Source organism: Aquarana catesbeiana, linkage group LG06, assembly GCF_042186555.1.
Source record: "Aquarana catesbeiana isolate 2022-GZ linkage group LG06, ASM4218655v1, whole genome shotgun sequence".
Taxonomy (NCBI): domain Eukaryota; kingdom Metazoa; phylum Chordata; class Amphibia; order Anura; family Ranidae; genus Aquarana; species Aquarana catesbeiana.
The window spans coordinates 382,588,029-382,608,917 of NC_133329.1; the positions used below are offsets into that span (position 1 = coordinate 382,588,029).

Genomic DNA, 20,889 nt, shown 5'->3' on the forward strand with positions numbered 1-20,889 from the left:
ACGTGGACAGGAGGCTGTGATCTGAAGGATCTGAGTTATAGCACCAGTATGACACTCAGACCTGCGCTAGAAGGACCTTTTTCTGACCGTGAATCCCCGTGAATTTTAATTCAGCAGCCCTGCTGTAGGGTGATTGGTTGACCTTTTAATTTTTTGTGAGAAGTTGTAATTACATTTTAAAGTGGCAGTAAACCGCCAGAAAAATTAAAAGCAATGCCCCCCCCCCTGCAGGTTTAAAGTGGTTGTAAAGCCTAAACATTACTTTAATGCATTCCTTGCATTAAGGTAAAAAATATTTAGGCATCAGCATCCCCCCTCACCCCCCCTTTTTTACTTATTTGAGGCCTCATTCGATCCAGCACCGTGCACGTCTGCAGGTCTTCTCTTCCCTCTCACTTCAGGGTCTCGCTGGCTTTGTTTGGGGCACTGGGAGCCGTTGGCTACCACTGCTGTCAATCAAAACCAGTGAGGAGGGAGCAGGGGGCGGGGCCGAGTCTTGCGGTCTGTGTCAAGGGATGCAACAGCGGGGCTGGGGTGCGAGGATGCATGAGTGTACCCACGGGAAGTGGCTTCCGATGGGGGGCACTGGACAAAGGGGAGGGGGCAGGAGCGCCAACGAGGGACCTGAATAAAGGAGGTTCCAGGCCGCTCTGCAATTCCATTGCATAGAGCAGGCAAGTATAGACATGTTTGTTATTATTGAAAATTTTTTTTTTACCTTTTTTATAATCGCGATGTCCGCCAGGACCCGCTGATCGTTCTCAGGAGAGGCAGAACTGCGGACGCCTATGTAAACAAGGCAGACCGCCATTCTGTGTTCAATCACTTTTTATTCATTTGAAGGCAGGCCGCCATTCTGTGAGAGGGGAAGATGGAGACCTTGTGTTTCTGCTGAGCAGAAATGTGGATGTCTGTCTTCCCCCAGTCAAAGTATCCCCCCCCACAGAAAGCACGCCCTAGGAGCACATATAACCCTTTGACTGCCCCTGATGTTATCCCCTTCCCTGCCTGTGTCATTAGTACAATGACAGTGCATTTTTTTTTTTTTTTTACCACTGATCACTGTATTGGTGTTGCTGGTCCCCAAAAAGTGTCATTGTCCGATTTGACCACGTAATGTCGCAGTCCCGCTAAAAATCGCTTATCGTCACCATTACTAGTAAAAAAAATAAAAATATATAAAAATTTCATAAATATACCCGATAGTTTGTAGATGCTATAACTTTTGTGCAAACCAATCAATATATGCTTATTGGGATTTTTTTTACCAAAAATATGTAGTAGAATACATATTGGCCTAAATTGATGAAGAAATTTTTTTTATTGGGTATGTTTTATAGCATAAAGTAAAAATTTATTTATTTTTTTTCACAATTGTCTGTCTTTTTTTTGTTTATAGCGAAAAAAAATAAAATCCGCAGAGGTGATCAAAAGAAAGCTCTATTTTTTGGAAAAAAAATTATTTGCGTACAGCGTCGCACGACTGAGCAATAATCAGTTAAAGTAACGCATCACAAAAAATGGCCTGGTCAGGAAGGGAGGTAAACCTTCCAGAGCTGAAGAGGTTAAAGTGGTTCTAAAAGCTGAACGTGTTTTACTTTGCTTTCTAAGCATGAAGCTAAAAAACCTTCTGTGTGCAGCAGCCCCCCCAATCCTTACCTGAGCTCCCTCCGATCCAGCAATGTTCGCAATAGCCTCGGGTGTCCGGGGACTCTCCATCCTGATTGGCTGAGACTATAGCTTAAGCCCACTGGCTCCCACTGCTGTCAATCACAGTCGGGGAGCCAATGAGGAGGAGGGGGGGACGAGCAGCTGCTTTAGCCAAGAGCACCGGCGGAGGACCCGAAAAGAAGAGGATCAGAGCTGCTCTGTGCAAAACCGTTGCACAGAGCAGGTAAACAAACATAAAGCTTTAATTTCCTTTGAATTTAGGGATGGAGTTTGGCTTTAGGCATAACCGACCACAGAGCTTCTTGTAAATGTGCAAACACATCAGTCAGTCTATGGTCTAAATTCGTAGAAGGTGCAACATTCAAGAACTTCTGAGAATAGCTGAATTTTGCCATAAGGCAGAAGTAAAATGATCATTTTGCAAGCTATCAACACTGGGATATCTGTTAAGAAAATGTTGTGACATTTCTTGCTGAAGAGGCATTTTAATTGTGTAAAAGAAAAAAAAAATGTCATTGTTTGAAAAAAACAAAAAAGTTAATCTCGTGAGTGCGGTGTGCTGTTGCATTTTCTATTTTCTGTGTTTGCTAAGATTTGTTTATCTTTATCTTTTGTAGGTATCTGAGCAGCAGGCAGAAGAAGGGGAGGTAAGTGTCAGACCCTCAGCTACACGGTGCTAAGAAGTGGGTTTCAGCGTTGGGTAGGTGTGCTTTGCACCTCCATGTGGTTTTCAAAGAGTAAAATGTTTACTAGGCAACTAAATTGTGTTACTTTTCTCACCTGAAAATGGCAGCAGTTCTACTCTGTGCCAGTGTGACGTCATTCACTTTTATCACTTTCCATTTCAGCTTGCTGACTGTAGAAAGTTTGAAATCTAAGTTATACCATTTATTGGCTAACCTAAACTATTAAACTGGTTGTAAACCTCAGACGTATTATATGCACAAAGGATATCCCTCTAATTGGCATTTCTGTTTGCTGCCCAAGTCCTCTGCTATCAGAATAAGTCACTTTTGACAAGTTTTCCTGACACCAGGAGAAAAATTGTGACATGGGAGGGGCCTCCAGCAAATTTACAGCCTGAACTCTGTTCCTGTGTGCTGTGTAAAGGGGGGCCATGAGCAGATAAACAGGTACAATTTATGTAGGGGGATGTGTTTTAATCTTTGTGTATCTCCTGAGGCCAGTCGCTTTACTGGGTATATGTAAGGGTTTACAACCACTTTAAAGATGCAAGGAATCTAATGCCCTGTACACACGACCAGTTTTCCCTTCGGAATAAACTCTGAAGGTTTTTCCGACGGAATTCCGCTCAAGCTGTCTTTGATACACACGGTCACACCAAATTCCGACCGTCCAGAACGCGGTGACGTACAACACGTACGACGGGACTAGAAAACGGAAGTTCAATAGCCAGTAGCCAATAGCTACCGTCTCGTACTTGCTTCAGAGCATGCGTCGTTTTTGGTCCGTCGGAACAGCATACAGACGAGCGGTTTTCCCGATAAGAATTGGTTCCGTCGGAAAAAATTAGAACATGTTCTCTTTCTAGGTCCGTCAGAATTTTCGACGTAAAAAGTCCTATGAGGCATACACACAATCGGAATATACGATAGAAAGCTCCCGTCGGACTTTTTCTGTCGGACATTCCACTCGTGTGTACACGGCATAAGGCATTCGTGAAAGCTTACTAACTTAGTGTTACTAAACCCAGGACTCTGCATTCACTATATCTGGTCTCCCACAGTACACAGAACATGGAAATGCAATTATTTTAGTAAATATAAACTGCTAAATACCTTTTCTCATCAGCAGTATATAGCAGTCTTGTGACTTCTATCAGTGTCTGGTTAAAGCTCGTAGGAGGAGTTTGCATTCTCCTCTGACTGTCCTATGAGGCTGCAGGACCCCTGACCCTCTGTCTGCACAGTGCTGATTGGCCCTGAGCTAATCATATGCACCCTCCACAGAGGAAAAAAAATCTCTCTAGCAATACACACCAAACTGAGCATGTGCAGCATTCCCCCAAGGCTCTGTTCTATCAGGAGATGGATTGGGGACAGTAAAAGTAGAGGAGGATCAGAGAAGACAGGATCAAACATCCTTTTTACACCTTGGAACCCCGTAGGTTCTAAGGTGAGTATATAACAAGCATGCTTTACTTCATATAGAGACTGATTTTACTGTTGTGAGTTTAGTAACACTTGTTGGCCGATAAAGGGTATCACTTAAAGCAGTGGCCCCCAAACTGTAGCCCATGGGCCTGATGCAGCAGTTTTCCTGCCTTTAACGGGCACATGTGGCATTATTCCATCCACTGGCACCAACAATGGGTCATAATTCCTGGCACTCACAATGCTCCCACTTTGTTTAGAAAGTTTGGAGACTCCTGACTTAAAGGGGTTAGTTCCCCTTTGCCTAAAAAGCTGCCTGTGCAAGTAAAGGGGCGCCTGAAGATGAAAACAAACTGTGCAGCTTTGACTCATGTTGGATAATGCCCTTGCTATGGGTGTTGGTCATATACGTCCCTCTGAAAGCCTGGCTGAATAGCATCCCCCCTCTTCTCTTGTTGCTAGGATGTTGCTAAGACACTCCTAGCTGTATCACAGGATTGAGCTCTCAAACTCCTGCATATGTGCAGTTCACTATCTTCTACTGCAAGGGGTGGAGAGCGCATGTGAGGGGCTCTGACTTGGAGAAGAAACTTGTTGCGGAGATAGAGGAGGTGAGCAGTAACAGCTGGGGGATGTTTAAAGCCTAGTATACACGGGCCGAATGTTGGCCGTTTGCTAATGAACCAGCCGATTTTGCATGACATTCGGCTCGTGTGTACTAGGCTTTAAACATCCCCCCAACTGTTACTGCTCACCTCCTCTATCACAGCAACAAGCTTCTTCTCCAAGTCAGACCCCCTTGCATGCGCACTGCAGCCGGTCCGACAAGGTCTGCCGAGCTGATCCCCATCAGAGTTCTCAGCCAAAGGGCCGAGAGCGCAGACTGGAGTGTTCTGACAGGGGGGGCCGCCCCCCCTGTCAGAACACAATAGAACAGCAGGGGAGATCGCTGTACTAATATAGGATTGTTAGTACAGCAACTTCGACCTGAGCTGTCAGTTTTTTTTTTTTTTTAGTTCAGCCCACTGGGTTAAAACGGAAAAAAAAAATAGCGTATACTAGGCTTTCGCAGTATCCTAGCAACAAGGCAGGATGGGGGGGGGTCATCTCTGGGAGTTTTTCAACCAGGTTCCTGGGGGGGGGGTATGCAAATGGCCTACACCCTTAGCAACTTTACTTAGAGCTGAACAGTTTTTTTCTTTATCTACAGGCGCCCCTTACCTGCATAGGCAGTTTTTTGGTAAAGGTGAACTAACTCTTCAAATGCCAAACTTTCTTTATTAATTGATGGCTAGCAATGTACAATACTCTACTAATCTTTTTACCCGCTCCCACTTCCAGGTAAAATCAGTGATCTTCGTGCCCCCCCCCAGCCTACCGGGACACACACAGGTCCCAAAAGACAGCAGGACCATTTAGCGTGACTCGCGCATGTGCAGCAGGAAACTGGCTGTGAAGACTGAAGGCTTCACTGCTGGTTTTCCTTACTTACAATGCCTGCACCCAAAGCCGATTGACTAATGCGGGATCCCTGGACAGGTAAGTGTCCTTATATTAAAAGTCAGCAGCTACAGTATTTGTAGCTGCTGACTTTTAATATCCCCCCCCCCCCCCCCCCCCCAGACTGGATCTGCTCTTTAAATTCACCCTCAAATGATGATGCCATGAGTGTAATGAAGGAAAGCAATTATTTATGATGGGGTTCTATTCAGTTCCTATTTCTTGTTACCTAGGACTTTGCCAAGGACAGATATGGAGTTCCCCCCATGATACAGTCACAGGATAAACCAGGTATGTTTAATGTAAAGGCGTAAGATGCCCCCTCCACTTTTGTTGAGGAGGTAAAAAACATTCCCTGTGGGTGATCAATGTACATTGCAAGGATTTCAACAAACTTTGTTACATATAGCAGTTTCTGCTCTGAAGTAATAGCTCTTTGTTAGATCGTGTCTTGTGCAGCACTGATTTTGAATGGGAGGGACTCATTCATTATAGGCAGCTGTTGCACTTTCAGGATTCTGATGAGAAAAGTTGCAGCGTCTGCATCCCTTTGAAGCGATTAACCCTTAGGCAGAATCTCGCCAAAATCGACATTCTTATTGCAGAGGATACCCAATACCTGACTTGTATCTTATTTCTTAGAGCTCGTCACACAAGCAGGAAATAACATTTTCCTCAAAGTTGTAGATTCCTTCTGGCTCCACCTACCACATACTTTTAATCTCCTATTATCTACCAGTCATAAGCAAGTTTGGAGTTCAGCTACAGATGCATTCATCCTATGTTCATCTCTGTTCATCAATACTGACATCTTCACACAATTGTCTTCCTGGTCAGGATCGTCTGCCGTCTTGGTTGGCCGTGCCTGGGTTACATAACTCTAAGCATGCTCGGGAGTACATTCATCCTGGCAAATGCCAACAGTACATTGAGCTACACATGGCAGCTCAGTGTACATTGTCAAAAGGATTGTGAAGAGACATGTAAGAGTCCTTTTATTGTGATACAGTCTCTCTCTTCTACAAGAAAAAGCCTGCCTGGTTGCACATTTTTAATTCTTTAACTGCTTCCGCCCGCCGTATTGTAGAATGGCGGTCGGGTGGAACTGCTCTTGTTCTGGGAGGACGTTATATGATGCCCTCCAATTCTTACTGTGCAGCGTGGAGATCAGTGGTGCACTGTGTCCCTCAGATGACGATGATGATGTAGGCTCCATAACGTATGCTCTTTACCATGTGATCAGCTGTGACCAATCGCAGCTGATCACATGTAAACAAATGCCGGTTATCGGCATTTTCTTTCCTTAGCGATGTCAGTGTCTGAGGAACGGAAACTGGCTGGCTTTCCTTTTCTTTTAAACTGGCTTTCCTTTGGTGACGAGCATTTACACTGATCATCAGTTCAGCATATTAGTGCAGCATATCAGTGCCACCTGTCAGTGCTCATCGATGCCGCCCCAGCAGCGCAGCCCCAGGAATGCAGCCCCCCCCCAGTGCCCAGCAGTGGAGCCCCGCCAGTGCCCAGCAGTGCAGCCCCAGGAGTGCAGCCCCGCCAGTGCCCAGCAGTGGAGCCCCGCCAGTGCCCAGCAGTGGAGCCCCGCCAGTGCCCAGCAGTGCAGCCCCAGGAGTGCAGCCCGCCAGTGCCCAGCAGTGGAGCCCCGCCAGTGCCCAGCAGTGGAGCCCCGCCAGTGCCCAGCAGTGGAGCCCCGCCAGTGCCCAGCAGTGGAGCCTCACCAGCACACATCAGTGAAGAAGAAAAATTACTTATTGCTAAATTTTACAACAAAGAAAAAAGGTTCTTTTTATTTTTTCAAAATTTTTGGTCTTTTTTTAGTTTTGTTTAGCAAAAAATAAAAAACCCCGGCAGTGATTAACCACTTCCCACCCGGCCATATATGTGCAGTGGCCGGGTGGGAAGTGGTTAATCACTGCTGGGGTTTTTATTTTTTTGTTTCCTCCTACAGGCACGTCCCCTTCCAGGAACGTCCCTCAGAAAGAGGGGGATCGCGCACACGCGCGTGCCCTCACAGCGGCGCAATCCTGATGCGCTCGTGTGACACGGCGCATCTCCGATCGGCAGGAGGGCTCTGTGATTGGCCCTCCTGATCACAGTGATGACTGTGTCCAATCACAGCGTGATGTAAACAGAGAGCTGGTTGCTAGGCGATCGGCTCTCCTCTCCTCACACGGGAGTTGTCAGAGAGGAGAGGTGATCACTGCAGCCAGCCGGTGATCAGTGAGTATGAGCTGCTTTTTACACACTGATCACCGCCCTGTGTCCCCACACAGTGTAAACACACAATGTCCCCTACATAGTGTCCCCAAAACACTGTCCATGCACATGTCCCCACACAGTAAAAACATCTGTCCCACATATGTAACAGTAACATCATATGTCCCAATGATCATCTGCGCACATATGTCCCGTGATCACACAAATCAATTATTATACACTTAACAGGATTTTTTTTTTTTTTTTTTTTACCCAAAGACATGTAGCAGAATACATTTTGGCTTAAATTTATGACAAAATTAGATTTTATTGGATTTCTTTTAAAACAGAAAGTAGAAAATATATATATATTTTTTTTTTTTTTTAAATTCCGCTCTTGTTTTCGCTTATATCACAAAAAATAAAAAACTGATCTGTGAATAAATACCACCAAAATAAAGCTCTATTTGTGTGAACAAAATGATAAAAATTTCATTTGGGTACAAGTGTTGCATTAACGCGCAATTCTTATTGAAAGTGTGAGAGCGCTGAAAGCTGAAAATTGGCCTGGGAAGGAAGGGGGTGAAAGCGCCCAGTATTGAAGTGGTTAAATACCACCAAAAAAAAGCTCTGCCTGTCTCAATAAAAATTTCATATGGGTACAGCGTTGCATGACCGCGCAATTGTCATGCAAAGTGCGACAGCGCTGAAAATTGGCCTGGGGGTGAAAGTGCCCGGTATTGAAGTGGTTAAAGTTCCACTTTAAGCCAGGTGTTTGTAGACGGTGAGGTTGTTGGTGTCAGTTTAGAATGCCGTTACCCAAATTATTTGATGTTCTTCCATTAACAGCTGGCAGCTAGCAGGGGAATTCCACTCAGAGCAAACTCCCCTCTTGGTTTTAATTGCATTACATGTTTCTGCAGGCACCTTAATGTACCAGACATTTATCACCTGCCCAGGTGTCTTAGGCCAGTTTGTTTTATGATTAGATGAATTATTAATCCTGAAAATACATTTTCTAACAATCTGTATTTACAGGGTGAGTGACTGTGTTTGATTTTAAATTGCAGTGTAAACGGTTTGTGTCTAAAGGAAATTATGTTTATAATATTCCCCAATCCGAATGATTGCTGTACTGACATTTCAGAGAGTAGAGCTTTTCACATCCGTTCCTGTGTAAGAAAAGCTTCAAATCAATTATACACATAAAAGAGAAATGCACACTTATTTACACAGAAATTTGGTTTAAGACTGGTTGGCTTAACCACTTGACCTCCGGAAGGTTTTACCCCCTGCATGACCAGCATTTTTTGCTATTCAGCACTGCGCTACTTTAACCCCTTTACTCCGACGTAACACATATGTGCGGCCTCACAGAACTGGGCTTTTTTCCGTGGGGGGGGGGGGGGGGGGGGGGGGGCATATATGTGTTTCTCCCTTTGTGCTGGGAGTGCGCCGCGCAAGAGACCGGGGCCCAGTACAAATGATCGAGACCCAGGTCTCCCGATTCTGGGTCACCTGATCGCTGTGGTAGCCTCTGATTGGCTACCACAGTGATCAGTCACTGTGAAGCCTGCCTCTGTGTGTTTTTTTTTCTTTCTGGGAATGGGAGAGATAGATGCATTGTATCTTTTTGTCTTTCCATGCAGAAAGAAAAAAAAATGTTTGTAAAGAAAAAAATATCTAGATCATGGTTTGAGCTAGGTCAGTGCTAGGGTTAGTTTTTGGGTCAACGGTCAGGATCAGTATATTTTTGAGAAAGAGATTTTTTTTTTCTAATTCGTATCAATGCCCATTAGTGTCAGTGTGTTTTAAGGTATGACAAAAAAACCCAAAATGCGCTCTATTGCTTCTGGGCTGTACTACGGGTACAAACAGCAAATAACATACAGAATTTATTTTGGGTTGTTCTTGGCGGTAGGTTATGATAGTAACATAAAAAAAATACACAGCTAAATTTAATTATATATATATATATATATATATATATATATTTATATTTTTTTTTTTTTTTACTATTTTGGGACAGTTTTTCTTTGATGATTAAAAAAAAAAATCAGGAGATATCCATAACTAAAGTGGAGTTCCACCCAAAAGTGGAACTTCCGCTCATTTGTCTCCCCTCCCGGTGCCACAATTGGCACCTTTCGGGGGGGAGGGGGGAAAGGATACCGGTCTTTAAGGCCTCATTCACACGAGGCGGACTCCGTGGTGGAGCCCGCCTCGGTCCACTGGCTCAGCGGGAGATCAGTCCGTTGATCTCCGCTGAGCCGGCGGATGACAGGTCCATCTCTGCTGACTAAGCGGGGAGGGGCTTGTCAGGCGCCGCTGCTGCCTATGGAGGGATCAGATAAAAACGGACCGCATGTCCGTTTTCGTCAGATCTCACCCGATCAGATCCGCCAGCGACGGATCCGGACGTAGGGCCATCTGTCTGCTTTTAGCGGATCGGACCGGGTCGGATGTCATGTCTCCGCTGACATCCGTTGCTCCATAGGTTAACATGGAGCGCCCGTTCAGGTCTGCCGTCAAAACTGACAGGCGGACCTGAACGTTCCAATCGTGTGAAAGGGGCCTAACAGGTACCCTGTTCCCACTTCTGGGAGTCCAGACCGCGGCCCATGACCTCACCTCGGGGCTCCCTCCTCCTCTCCCTGTCGCAGGGCCAGTAGGAGAGAGGAGCAGGGCCTTGCGCATGCGCAGTAGAGTTCCCGGTGTGAAGCCATAAGGCTAAACTGCCAGGTACCCTTACCTGAAATGGCGGCAGCAGCACCCGACAGCTGATGGAAACATCAGCTGCCGTGCCGACATCGCTGGACTCCAGGACAGGTTAGTGTCCTATTGTTAAAAGCCAGCAGCTGCAGTATGTGTAGCTGCTGGCTTTTAATTTTTTTTGGGGGGGCGCAACACCGCTTTTAAAGAAACGGTATAATCCACCTGGATGCACAAAGTACCGGTAGTTGTGATGATATGTTCGGTTTTACTAACACATGTCAAAATTGCAAAATTGTGCTTAGGCCTTTAGATTTTTTCTTTAGATTTTTTACCCTTGGCATGTAAACGGTTAACTGGCAATTGCGCAGACATGCAACACTTCACCCAAATTACATTTTTATCATTTTTGTTCACACAAATAGAGCTTTCTTTTGGCGCTATTTAAGCACCACTGGGTTTTTAATTTTTTTTGCTATATAAGCCGAGAAATACCGAAAATTTAGAAAAACACGTTTGCAAACAAATAAATTTTGGTGGTGTGTGTGTGTGTGTGTGTGTGTGTGTGTGTGTGTGTGTGTGTGTGTGTGTGTAAGTTAGGTAGGGACCATAGATTGTAAGCTCCTCTAGTTCAGGGACTGATGTGACTGTACGGTATGTAAAGCACTGCGTATATTGTTGGAGCTTTATTAATCCCTAAAATAATCAGGATTGAACTCAGAGCTCCAGGGGCAATCTTGTTTACTGCTTATTCTCCGTGCTGTTCCTGTATATATACTAGCTAGCAATAGTATAGAGTTATTGAATGAGCGGAAGATGCAACTGGAATAAGAAGAACTAGGATGTGGTAAGTGCTATAATTTATGGAGATAGTATGTTGCCCTGCTCGTTGCTCCAGAAATGACCCCATGTCAGATTTTTACCACTTGTGGCACACTTTATGCAGTCTGTCCTCTGTGTCCGGTGACCCCCCCACCTACCCCTGACACGGGCTATGCAGTTATTTTCTGACCGCTCTGTACAAAGAGAGGAAAAAGCTGCTTCAAGCAGAGAGCCGCGCACCATTGTGTGCTCACTCCATGCTTTCAATGCATTCATAGTGTGTCTGTTTATTTTTACAATACTGGCAAAAAGGAAAGTCGGAAAACTTTTTTTTTTTTTTTACTGCTAAGCTCTTCTGCTACACATTCTATGTGGAATCCTATAAGAATATTTCAAATGAATATGCTTTAGCACAGGAACAGTATCTGATCCATTTTCTAAACGTATGGGCTCATTCACACTAGAATGCCGTGTGGAAAACCCGCATTTTGTTCTGGTTCCCCACATTCCAATCTCCCTGCCCTAGAGATCTGCAGTGGGGTGTCAGTGCAAAGTTAAAGTGTTACTAAACCCAGTCATCTGAAAATAGTTCTTCTGCCCTCCCCACAGTGCCCACAGCTTATAAATCTTCTTTTTAAATTAAAATGTTGCCACTATATACCTTTTTGGATGATCTGTATACCACAGTAACATCATAAACTGCACAGTTTCTCCAGTGCTGAGAGTTCAGGTAGGAGGAGATTTCCACTGCAGTCTGTATACACGCCCACATGTGTGATGTCAGTATCATGTGACCTGGCTAGCTCTGATCAACAAGGAAATATTCTCTACACTACAGTATAAAATACAAAACTGAGCATGTGCAGGTTGGCTACCCTGCCTGTGTTAGCTGGCCTTCCCCAGATAGTGCAGGAGGGGGAGGATCTGTGCATACAGGATAAAACAGCCTTTTTACACAATGTAAGTTCCACAGTGAGTATAACAAGCATGCTATACTGCATATACAGACTGATGTTACTGTTGTGGGTTTAGTAACACTTTAAGGACACCCCACATGCAGGTCACAGACGCAGTGCATTTGCCCGCATCGGATAACATGATACAAAAGTACCATGCATGCCGGTGGCAGTACGTTTCCAAAAGTAATGCATGCACTACTTTTGGTGCGGTGTGATTTCAGCCCATTCAAAGTTAATGAGCTGAAATCGTACTGCACAGAACTGCATGCGAGTCCCACGTTGCTGTGTGATTCACATGCAGTTCCCAGTGTGAATGGGACATAAAGGTAGATTTTCCAGAATTTCTTTTTTTTTTTACACTTACATTGGTTTAGTTTGGCTTGATGTAAGTATCCATATCTGAGATCCAGAGGGCCTGGTGGAGATACTAAAAATAAAGTAGTCTGCACCTCCTTGACCTTCTAAGTGCTGCTCTAGCAGATTTCACTCATCACACTGATCACAGGTTGTCACTCGGCACCAACACAATTCAGAGAATGCCTTGTATTATTTTTTTTGTTCAGTGAATACAAGGCATTCTCTGATTGGAGGTGCAGTGGAGGGGTGGATGATGTCACGGGTTGATTTACTAATACTGTAGAGTGAAAAAATTGGTGCAACTGTGCATGGTAGCCAATCAGCTTCTAACTTCAGATTGTTCAATTAACAATTGTTTTGACAAAAGAAAACGTGGAAGCTGATTGGTTTCTATACAGAACTGTACCAGATTTTTTGCACCCCAGTTTTAGTAAATCTCTCCCAGAGGCTCCACCATTTCAAATCAAAGAAGTGTTTGTATTCAATCAAAAATACATTTCTCTGAATGGCAGAAGTGCTGAGTGAGTGAGCCCCCTTTGGTCAGTGTGCTGAGGGAAAGCCGTTTGCATAGAATGCAATCGCACAGCTATCTGTGTATGTAGCCCAGATGACCCAGCAACAGGGGCGTTGCTAGGGGGTGGCTTTTGGGGCTATAACCCTGAATCTGAGGCCAATAGCCCCGAGTCTCTGCAGGGGTCCCCAAGGGGAGGGGAGGCTTTCTGGGGACCCTTATGTAAGTGGGGGTGCTCTCTGGGGACCCTGATGTAAGGGAGAGGCTATCTGGGGACCCTGATTTTAAGGCCTAGGCTCTCTAGGGACCCAGATTTAAGGGGGAGGCTCTCTGGGGACCCTAATGTAAGGGGGCCACTCTGGGAACCCTGATGTAAGTGGGGGGCCCTCCGGGTACCCTGATGGAAGGGGGAGGCTCTCTGAGGACTCTGATGTAAGGAGGGGGCTCTCTGGGGACCCTGATGTAAGGTGATGTAAGGGGGGGGGCTCTCTGGGGACCCTGATGTAAGGGGGGGGCTCTCTGGGGATATATATACACCCACACGTATATTACTGTATATACATGTGTATGCCCGCCCAAGCATATGACTTTCTTTACTACGCTGCTATGGGCTCTAGCCCTAGATCTTTTGTAGACCTAGCAATGCCCCTGCCCAGCAACCTTCCTGTATATCAGATATGGATACTTACATCGAGCCAAGCTGGACCATTTGTATGCTTACAAAGAGATAATTCATGGAGTTCTGCTTTAGGGAAAATTAATAGTAGTTTTCTTTATATACAGTGTTTGTATATGTTGTAAAGCGCTGCGCAAACTGTTGGCGCTATAAAGATCCTGCATTATAATAATGTGTGTGTGTGTGTATATATATATATATATATATATATATATATATATATATAAAATCACAGTGCACATTCAAGGCTATATTTCCGTTAAAGCCTAATTTAACCAGTTCACGACCACCCACCGCACATTTACTGCGGCAGAGCGGCTGATCTGCGGTACGTGATCCGACACTAACGGGTCTAGGACGCGCATGCGCATTGTCGACAGCCTGCTCCACACAGCAGGAGCTGATCTGCAGGTACTCTATGTCCGCCGGCACCCACCGATCATTAGCCAGAGAGCCAGAACGGCGATCTGCCTGTGTAAAGAGATCGCTGTTCTGTCAGTAGGGAAGGCATGGATCCTGTGTCTTTGCAAAGCAGGAACATGGTCAGTGCCTTCTCCTAGTAAAAGCACCGTGCACAAACACTGGTTAGGCACACAGTTAACCCTTTGATTGCCAGTGTCATTAGTACATATTTTTAGCACCGACTGTATTAGTGTCACTGGTCCCCAAAAAGTGTCTGTGTCCCAACTGTCCGCCACAGTATCGCAGTCCTGCTATAAGTTGCTGATTGCCACCATTACTAGTAAAAGAAAAAAAAAAAATAAATATATATATACTTATGTAGCAGAATACATATAGGCCCAAATTAATGAAGAAATTTGATTATTATTATTATTTTTTTTTTTTTTAGATATGTTTTATAGCAGAAAATATATATTTTTTTTTTTTTTCAAAATTGTCAGTCTTTTTTTGTTTTGTTTATAGCACAAAAAATAACAACCACAAAGGGGATCAAATGCCACCAAAAGAAAGCTATTTGTGGGGAAAAAAGGACATACATTTTATTTGGCTACAGGCCTGGTCATGAAAGGGAGGGGGGGGGGGGGTAAATCTTCCAGAGGTCAAGTGGATCGGCTAAATAAATTTCAGGTACAATAAATTAAAAGGTGTGCAATACCTTACATTTCCTATGTACAAAACCTATTCACTGCCATCATGCTGCAGAGAAAGGACTCTTTGCTCTGTGTGGAAGCAGCGATATCTCTGTAGATGTCCAACATGACTCCTGCAGTGTTAGACCTATATCTCTGCAATCCGCAAAGCTCACACTTCCTTTTGATTGGAAAGATTTATGACTTAGCCGAGAGACCACTGAGAGACCACTGCTTATTCACAGAGATCAGGGTGCCCTTCTCTGCAGCACATTGGCAAGGGCCAGGATTTTCTGCTTCGGCTGTGGAATGCAGGTGGATGTGTTTCTTGGCTAAAGCTCTTCACCTTTTCTTCATCCTTAAAGAATTGGCTACTTCTGCTATCAGTCTTGGACCAAGTGATGCCTCTTCCTGCCTTGTTTAGTTTACTCCAAGCATAGTTATTTCGAAGGAGTGGGGGCATCGATGCAAACCAGCAAGGTCATTGTGGCAGATAGGACGCTGCCCATCCAAGCCACTTAGACTCGTATCAGTGTTTATGGGGAACTTTGTGTAATCTTTTAGTAATGGCTCAGGAGATACCTAATGTTCAATGATATCACACACAGATCTGCAGAACATGATGTACATCTACAAGTGGATCAAAGTGTGGAAAGAAGAACAAAGTGTGGAAACATTGAAGCATCTTTCATGTTCTATTGTGTTCTATCTGCAGGTGTTTCTTCTGAAAAATCTGTTACTTTCTTGCTGACTCATCTGTATAGGCAAATGAGTTGTGGCCGTACCAAAGTCATTTATGACCGTTTACCTTCCCCGAATGATGCGTGCTATTCGTCTTTACATTTCTTTTTGGAAGGCTGTCCTGATGATAAAGTAGATATAAAGCCTCTGCTTTCTGAAACACTGTGCATCATAATCACTTGCAATTTTAGTTAAGAATCTGTCAACCCACAATTTCATATTCCTGATATGTGCCCTGCCTTGCCATGTACTTGTATGAAAAAGTCTCCTTCTCTCTTTGTATTGCTGCTTTTGTGTGAAATCCTTGGTGTTCCTGCCAGTCCCTCTGCTTTCCTATTAAAAACTGACCAAACTAGGCATGAGAGCACAATGTGGTCAGTTCTCTACTTGTGCTGGGAACTCAGCCTGCTCTTCTCCAATGAACACACATTTCACTCCCAGCTCTGTGAGCGCCTTATGCAGCTGAGAACAGAGGGTATGTGATCACTTTAAAAAAATAAAATAAAATGTGTATATATATATATATATATATATATATATATATATACATATATACACACATACACACATACACACATACACACACACACACACACACACACTTTTTTTTTTTTTTTTTTTTTTTTATAGCGATACACAAATGTTTTGCCTTTCATTTAAACTGAATGGATTGTTTCACAAGGTGAGGGTTTACATATATTTTAATCCTTCCTAGTGTTTGATCTAGTAGCATTTATTGGTAGCATTTATGCAGCCACTTTCTTTCTACATGCCCTCCGTTGGTGTTGGCATCTCTCAGGGCAGAGTTCCTGATGGTGACGACAGTTGACCATGCATGTTTAACACCTTCATGCCTTCATGTCTAAGGCCACTTTCACACTGAGGCGCTATTCAGGCGTTTTAGCGCTAAAACTAGCGCCTATAAAGCATCTCTACTGTCACTCCAGTGTGAAAATCCGAGTGCTTTCACACTGGAGCGGTACACCACTCCTAAAACTGAAATGAATGGGCAGTGCTGCTGAAGCGCCTGCAAAGCCCTTGGCAGCGGCGCTTTGCCGATGCTATTAACCCCTTCAGCCGCTAGTGGGGGTTAAAAACTATGGTAAATCGCCGCTAAAACTAGCAGCGCTTTACCTCCGACGCCCTCACTGACCCAGTATAAAAAGTAGCCTAAAGGCAAAACAAATGTTAATGTCCAAGTACAATTTTGCAACTTTGACATGTGTTAGCCCATATACATAACCGTATATATCATCACAACTACTTTGTGCATCCAGCTGGATTATACAGTACCTTTTTTCAGGACAAATTGGGCTTTCTTTTGGTGGTAAATGGTAATGGATATATCCAGATTCTTTTTTTATTATCAAAGGAAAACTGGCCTAAATGGTAAAATAAATAAATAAATCTAGCTGTATTTTTCTTGTTAGTACCATAACCTACCACCAAAGAACAACCCAAAATAAATTCTCCTTCTCCAGATGATCGCAGCAATACCACATATGTGTATGTTATTTGTACCAGCCCAGAAACAATGGTGCGCATTTTGCTTTTTTTTTTTTTTTTTTGTCCTGCATAAAACACGCTGATACCAATTTAAAAAAAAAAAAATCCTGTCCAAAATATACTGACCCTGACCTTGACCCAAACACTAACCCTGGCACTGACTTAGATCAAAACTTGATCTAGGTTATTTGCCTTTATTTTTTATTGTTATTATTTATTTTTTTTTTTATTGTTGTTTGTTTATTTTTACACACACTTCTTCACTTCTTTTCTTTTTTTTTTTTTTCTTTTTTTCCTTTCTGTAAAGAGAGAGAGAGAGATAGTATGTATCTTTTCTCTCCATTCACAGAGAAAGAAACACAGGGGCGAGCTTCACAGTGGCTGATCACTATGGTAGCCACACTTTTTTTGTTTTGAATCCAGTTGGCAGACCTTTGTCATGACCCTTTGTCAGGACCCGGCCCGACTGCTGTACACACGGGCTGAATGTTGGCCGGTTTCTATTGAACGGGCCGATGCCACACAGCATTCAGCCCGTGTGTACTACACTTTGTACTGCTAGCCAATAACTCTTCCGATGAAAGGGGATTTTTTTTTCATAAGCCCAAAACCTGTTCTTTTTGTATAAGCTAATAAATTCATTTGGACTTTTTTTTTTTTTTTTTTTTTTTTTTTACCCTTTGGTTTTGGATCTCCTTCCATGAGTGCATTTTTTTTTTTTTCTGGTAACCCATCGGGGTAGCCTTGCCTCTTGTGAGCAGCCTAACGTGAGCTGGTTAACTCTCTGTTCCTTTCATTAAGCCCAAAACCTGTTCTTTTTGTATAAGCTAATAAATTAATTTGGACTGTTTTTTTTTTTTTTACCCTTTGGTTTCAGTTCTCCTTCCATGAGTGCATTTTTTTTTTCTGGTAACCCATCGGGGTAGCCTTGCCTCTTGTGAGCAGCCTAACGTGAGCTGGTTAACTCTCTGGATGGATGTTTTTGTCCTCTGACTATTTTGTATGAACTCAAATCAAAGTCCCAGTGCTTCTTGGATGCTTTTTCAAAGGAAAGAGCGTTGTCACCTTATAACAAAAGGCGTCTGATCCAGGGACTTTCCTGGCATGATCACTGGCGATGCAAATATTGAAAATAACATTTAAAATAACATTTGCATATGAAAAGGATATGGAGGCATATACTGTATAATGCTGCAGGGCTCCAGTTCAATGTACACAATACAAATTTTACTTTGTCATTTTATCTAAGGCCTACTATAAATCATAGCAAATATCATAGATTTAAACTGTGCTTTGCAGGGGGCTGACAGGTACACTTTGCAGCATGTTATTATACTGAGGTACTCTGCATTTAGATTAGATTTCACAGTGTGTTTGTTCTCCTCTGTCGCCCTGCTTGAATCACATAGTGAATTTTCTTTTCCAGAGAGGGCCTTGGTGAGAGTTAAAGACCTGACCATTCAAAAAGCCGATGAAGTTGTATGGGTTCGTGCCAGGGTCCACACCAGCCGAGCAAAGGGTAAGTGCATATTTTCTTAATGCATAGTGGAATCCTGAATAAGGAAAGAGATGGTCGGCACTCGGAATGACATCCCAAATAGTATTCCTTTTATTAAATACATGTACAGAGCTGTAAAACACCCTACGCGTTTCGGACATTAGTCCTTAGTCATGGCTTAGTCATTACAGTGACTAAGGACTAACGTCTGAAATGCGTAGGCTGTTGTACACCTCTGTACATGTATTTGATAAAGGAATACTATTTGGGATGTCTTCCTGAGTGCCGACCATCTCTTTCCTTATTCTGGTACGTTGGAGGAGTCAGCAGCCTCATGGTCTGAGCATCGGGAGGGGCTTTTATGTGGGAAGGTTGCAGCACCTATACACTTGTTTTCCATAATGGAATCCTAGCCTCAGAACAAAGTACAAAAAAATAATAATGCGCTGTGCACTTTTGCTGGGAATTTTCATCCATTGGCAAAATCTTTTAAAAAAGCTTAGTCCACATGAAACTGATCTTTAGGGTTTCTGTTAAATTCGGTTGCTTGGGCAATGCCAGCTGCTTAGATCTGAATCCATTCTCAGGCTTTGGGTTATGCTAGGCAGATAAAAACTTGCTCTCTTGTTGTACAGTCTAAACCACTTGTTCACAGACGAGGGTGCAAACTTCTGATCTCCCAGGTTTAGTAGTCCTGTGATTGGTACTATTCTCCTACAGCATCCATAAAGATCAGCATTGAGCAGCAGAATGGTTTTAAAGTCCACTGTCAACAGAACTGTTCCTTGTGCACAAGAGATGCTCGAGTTGGTTGCATTGCTTGTTTACTAAAGGTTTTGATTAGCTGGCATTATGCTGGGGATAAAAATGGATAGACAGGAAGGATTTTTAATGCAGAAGAGATATGCTTTGTCTCTTCTGCATGGAAGCATCTTACCTGCCTTATCCGCCCTTGTGTAGTAAGCTGCACAAACTCAGCAAAACTCAATCTGGAACTCCTGCATGCATGGGAGTGACATCATTTCCGCCTGGCCATTGACTGTGGCTGTCGTTTGAGACCCTGGAGCCAGCCATCTGAAGAGGTCAGTGGCCAGCGGGGAGTTCCGGGGACGGCACATCACTGGATTCAAGGTGAGTATCGTTCCACTTTAGAGTTCAAACACCCTCAAATTGACCCATTTTTGGAATTAAATAACATGCTGGTTAAAAAGTGGTTAAACCATCGAGCTTGGTAATGGTACACTAGATACAGCACATCACTAATGAACAGACCATTACCAAGGAGAGGAGATGGTGACGGGTGAGGGTTAATGTGCAGGATAAGGGAGATGAAGGAGTTAGTATACAGATCACATAGAGACAGAATTGAGATGAGATGGAGAGGAGGGGGATGAAAGCGTTAAAAAAAAAAAATAAAGAAAGAAAAAAAAGAAGAGCCTATGATATTTTAAAATACATCATCGTGAATCTACTGCTTCTGATTCCTTCATGAAGGTGTAGGCTCTTAGATTGGTCCTCACAGCAAACACACAATGTACAGAGCCGCTCTAAATGGATCTGTACATTGCGCCTGTGATCCAAGCCGTCTATTGACGGTTCAGATCACAGTCATTCATGGGTGAGCGCTGGATGCCTGTGTGTTTTTTGGATTGAGGTTTATAAATGGCACCCAGAAACATGTCGCCAACTCCTAGCCGTTTTTAGAATACGGTGGTAAGGAGGTGGTTAAAAATGTATTTTTATTTTTTTCGTGGCTTGTTACTCCCTGATAAAACAAAACAGTTTAAAGATTTTTATCACTCTGTTCTGTGGTGTTTCTGTTTTTCTTACTAAAATCCTGGACCCAGCAGCCATAGTCTCCATCCCTGGGTGTGCTGGCTGCTCTGCAGGCGTGGTACACATTTCCCAAATGTCATGTTATTTTAGTGCAGCAAAATAAACATTCCTTGACTGTACCAGCCCCGGGATCCATTGTCATGGAAAGGGTATAGGCCATTAGTGATTGTCAAGAGTGCTGAGTGACTGAAAACAAACACTGGCATACAGAGAGACAAGGATTGCCGTATTCACTGTACATTCACTATACAGTGGAGGGATGGAAGAGAATCACTATTTACAGTGGATAGAGAAAAGAATCGCCCACCCTTTAACCGCTTCAGCCCCGGAAGATTTTACCCCCTTCCTGACCAGAGCGTTTTTTGCGATTCGGCACTGCGTCGCTTTAACTGACAATTGCGCGGTCGTGCGACGTGACTCCCAAACAAAATTGACGTCCTTTTTTTTCCCACAAATAGAGCTTTCTTTTGGTGGTATTTGATCGCCTCTGCGATTTTTATTTTTTGCGCCATAAACAAAATAAGAGCGACAATTTTGAATAAAACGCATTATTTTTTACATTTTGCTATAATAAATATCCCCCAAAAATATATAAAAAAACATTTTTTTCCTCAGTTTAGGCCGATACGTATTCTTCTACATATTTTTTTTTTTTTTTTTTTTTTAACAGAAAATTTTATTAAA

At 43.5% G+C, this 20,889-nt stretch overlaps 1 protein-coding gene across 2 annotated transcripts in view; it reads left to right on the plus strand.

Annotated features, from left to right (window-relative positions):
• DARS1 (aspartyl-tRNA synthetase 1) overlaps window positions 1-20,889 on the plus strand; it is a 188,816-nt gene that overhangs the window by 53,337 nt on the left and 114,590 nt on the right. For both annotated transcript variants that reach the window (XM_073634256.1, XM_073634257.1), the window contains 3 exons: window positions 2,289-2,318; window positions 5,519-5,576; window positions 18,298-18,390. In XM_073634256.1, coding sequence (XP_073490357.1) covers window positions 2,289-2,318; window positions 5,519-5,576; window positions 18,298-18,390 — 181 coding nt within the window. The remainder of the gene's footprint in view (window positions 1-2,288; window positions 2,319-5,518; window positions 5,577-18,297; window positions 18,391-20,889) is intronic.